Raw genomic sequence first — 3,952 nt, forward strand, 5'->3', positions numbered from 1 at the left:
TTAGACCAGTTTCTGGACTGGTTTTAGACTTGGTTTGAACCGGTTTAGACCAGTTTCTGGACTGGTTTTAGACTTGGTTTGAGCCAGTTTAGACCGGTTTCTGGACTGGTTTTACAGTGGGTGTTTACTGGTTTAGTGTTGGCTTTAGACCCAGTTTCCTTTTGGGTCAGGTTTCTGACTTGGTGTCAGACTGTGTATGTCGGACTGGTTTCAGACCTGTTCTGAACTTTAAGCTGGTTCTTTAAAGTTGGTTTCTGCTGGTTGTGCTGAACTCATTAGAGTTCTGGTGCTGACTCGGTCTCAGACGGTGACTCCGTGATGTTCACATCTAATAAATCTGCTAAGTGAGAGCTCAGGGGACGTGTCAGCCACCAGGTGGGATGAACCGGTCTGAACCAGTAACACTCACCTGACACCTGCCTCCTTCCAGCTGGACTACGTGGTGACATGCGCCGTCTGCACGCGCTCAGACGCAGGAGACATCCACATCCACAAGAAGAAGTGTCAGGTAGGAAACCGCTAGCTGTTAGCTCCATTAAAATGCTACCTTTGAGCTAGTCTCTGATTGGTGCTGTGTCTGTCACCTGACAGGAAGTGTTTGCGTCTCCCAGTAAACACGCCATGGACAGCAAAGGGGAGGAGTCCAAGATGAGCTACCCCAACATCTTCTTCATGATTGACAACTTCGAGGAGGTAAGGGAGCTTCATTCTGATCTCACATCCAGCGTTTAGTTTTTGCTGCCTCGCTGATCCGACACCTGGACTCACCTGGGCAGGTGTTTTAAAAGCCACCTGTAGAACAGCTCAGACATGTTGGTTCACAGAGAACAGCTGAGCCTCTGACGGAGGATTTGCTGCTTTTCTTTATTTAATGTCGTCGTTATTTTTCGTATGTAGACAAACAGAAAGTCCAGCGTCCGAAAACGAAACCTTCACAGAGCCGACGGACACTTTGAGCGTTCAGCAAGTAGACAAACAGACCCGATGAAGGGAGACGGGCCTGTTCTACTTCATTGGGGGAATGATGCCACGTCACTGAGACGAATGTGACGCTGATCAGCGGCTGTTGTTTCTAACGGGGATCGTTCAAATCTGCACGGAGGCACAAAGACGGCTGGTTGTCCTGACGTCTGCTCACGTTTCAGGACATTCTTATGTAGAAACACAGAAAATTGTCAATGGTCCACCAACCGGACAGCCCAGACAGAACTCTGCTCCTTCAGTGGTCACGTTGCACAGCAGAGACCAAACCTGATGACGCTCTTTCTCACTTCAGAGCGTGTTCAGAGTTACATAACAGACGTGAACAGATCTGCTGCAGACACAGGAGTCAGTCTGAGGGTTTGTTCTTCACGTCTCAGAGCAGAAGAAGCTCCACGGATCATCTCTAACCTTCAGCCCACTCACTGAGCTGCTGCCTCCAGTTCAGCACCAGATAAATGTGTGTTGGTTGATATTCCTGATCAGGACCGAGCTTCAGACTCTGACGAACGCCGCTGACCCAGACAGGAGACGCTTTACAGGAACACGCTTCTTTGCTTCCACTTATTCACAGGTTGGACTTCCTCCTGATCAGTGGAAGCCGACACTTGGTGCTTTTCCTTCAGTAAACACTAAATCCTTGTCCCAGTGTTTCTCCTCTGTGGTGTCGGTACTTTTACTTTAATATCAGAGTTCTTGTTCCAGCTCTGCCTCTAACGATGCATCAGAAATGTTTTTATTTCTTACTCGTCAGCATCATAAACCAGTTAAACGTCAGAACCACAGCTCGGTCCTTCCACGCTCCCACTAACCCGTTCTAATCATGGGATTACGAGGTATTTGTTCGCGAAGGTCCCTCTCCTACTTCCTCATTAGTATCAGCAGGTTTTATCGCGTTAATTCAACATTTGAGCTGACAAAACGTCCTCCAGCTTTTTTAATTGAATAAATGTGATGCGGTGTCACTTGGTCTCCACATCAGGAAGCGAAGCGTCAGCTGACCTGTCAGCGGCGTGGCTGCTGTGAGCTCCCACCAGCTGCTTCCTGCTTGGACGTTATAACCAGACTGACTTACATTCAGACTGCTGAAGCTGTCTGAGTCCCGTTAACGAGTTTCTGCACTAACGCCTCGTTTTCAGGTCGACTGCAGTGAAAAACACCAGATTTCTTTTCAGGGACAAAATGAACACGTGTTCAGCTTATTGTGCCTTTAGAGAGAGAAATGACTGCAGCAGCCATCTTTGTTTCCTCACAAGCACAGACAGAAGGAGCTGTGGGCTGTGATTGGTCGGTCTGTGCAGGTGTATTCATGTGACCGTGTCGCTGCAGGTGTTCAGCGATATGACGGTGGGAGAAGGTGAGATGGTTTGTGTGGAGCTGGTGGCCAGCGACAAGAGCAACACCTTCCAGGGCGTCATCTTCCAGGGATCGATCCGCTACGAGGCGCTCAAGAAGGTCTACGACAACCGGGTGAGCAGAGTTAGCAAACTGCTAACAACAACATCCTAGTGTAGCTCGTTGGCATGCTAACACTAAGTGTCGTTTCCAAAGTCCAGCTAAGAAGGAGGAAAAGTCTGCAGGTTTGTAAGCGTGTGGTAATAAAACAGAGAGTTAGCAGTAGGCTCATGTTAGCAGCTGTTGGTTAATGTTAGCATTTAATCATTGTTAGCCGTTGGCTAATGTGATCTGATGTGTGTTGCTGCTGCAGGTTAGCGTCGCCGCTAAGATGGCCCAGCGAATGTCTTTTGGCTTCTACAAATACAACAATATGGAGTTTGTGCGGATGAAGGGTCCTCAGGGGAAGGGCCACGCTGAGATGGCCGTGAGCCGGGTGCCCACCGGGGACACGTCGCCCTGCGGCACCGAGGAGGACCAGGTGTCCCCGATGCACGAGAGGGTGAGGACGGACTTCACCGGGAAATAGATCCGTTGGTGGTTCAGAGTCCAGCAGTCTTCAGCTCGCTGCTCACAACAGGAAGTCAGACTTCCTCTGATGTGTTTCACTTCTGCTAGTCTGAACACAAGAAGAACCAGCAAAACCCAGAAACAGCCGAGTGCTCAGCAGAACTGCACAAAGAAATCAGGTCATATCAATAATAGATGCTGCTGGACTGAATCTGCATCTTTTAATAGTCTCAGTGTGACAGACGTCTGATCTGAGTTCAACAGGAAGTGATGCTCTGATTATTGATCCGACAACAGCGATCAGAACCTGCAGACTGATGTGATGTTTATAAAGTAGGACAGGACGACTCAGAACTGCTGAAAAATGAATGAATAAAGCTGTAAATGGAGCACGTCTCCAGTTTTTCTTCTAAATATACGTCAAGCTGCACAATTATTTCCAGGAAGCTCTCCAAGAAATGAAGACACTCTGCTAGTTTCAGATAAAGCTGCCTCTCAGCTTCCTGTGAAGTGGCTGATGTGGAATCTACCTGTCTGTGGTCTCAGGTGACGTCCTTCAGCACTCCTCCCACCCCCGAGAGGAACCGGCCCTCCTTCTTCTCTCCTTCTCTGAGGCGTAAGATGCCCCGAAACCGGATCGCTGAGATGAAGAAGTCTCACTCTGCTAATGACAGCGAGGAGTTCTTCAGGGAGGAGGAAGACGAAGGTACACACCTCAGTTTGGGTTTGATGTTCCGTTAGGTTCTTTGTAAATAAAGTTTTCTCCTTATTTTTGGGTCTCTGTCAGATCTTCACACCACCACCAACCTTCGCTCTCGCTCTCTGTCGGGAACCGGACGCTCTCTGGTCGGATCCTGGCTCAAACTCAACCGAGCTGAAGATTACTTCCTGCTCTACTCTCACCTGACCTACGTCACCCTGCCGCTGCACCGCATCACCACAGGTAAGAGCTCTGCACACCTGTGCACACCTGTACATGCTGCATCACATCACCAGACTGGCCTGTGCAGGCGAACAGCTGGAAGTACTGAAAATATGGGAAAAGTTAGCATTTCTCTATCACTTT

The 3,952-nt window shown here is 49.0% G+C and overlaps 1 protein-coding gene across 1 annotated transcript; it reads left to right on the forward strand.

The window, feature by feature from the left end:
- Nucleotides 1-399: 399 nt before the first annotated feature.
- LOC103375830 (uncharacterized protein KIAA0930-like) lies at nucleotides 400-3,829 on the forward strand (the record flags this gene model as incomplete). The annotated part of the gene is made up of 6 exons (XM_008306141.1): nucleotides 400-508; nucleotides 592-693; nucleotides 2,311-2,451; nucleotides 2,690-2,878; nucleotides 3,433-3,592; nucleotides 3,674-3,829. Coding segments are annotated over 6 exons (857 nt in total), but the record flags the coding sequence as incomplete, so codon positions are not given.
- Between the last annotated feature and the right edge of the window lie 123 nt (nucleotides 3,830-3,952).

The sequence above is a fragment of the Stegastes partitus genome, unplaced genomic scaffold (genome assembly GCF_000690725.1).
Source record: "Stegastes partitus isolate 25-593 unplaced genomic scaffold, Stegastes_partitus-1.0.2 Scaffold3032, whole genome shotgun sequence".
NCBI lineage: Eukaryota > Metazoa > Chordata > Actinopteri > Pomacentridae > Stegastes > Stegastes partitus.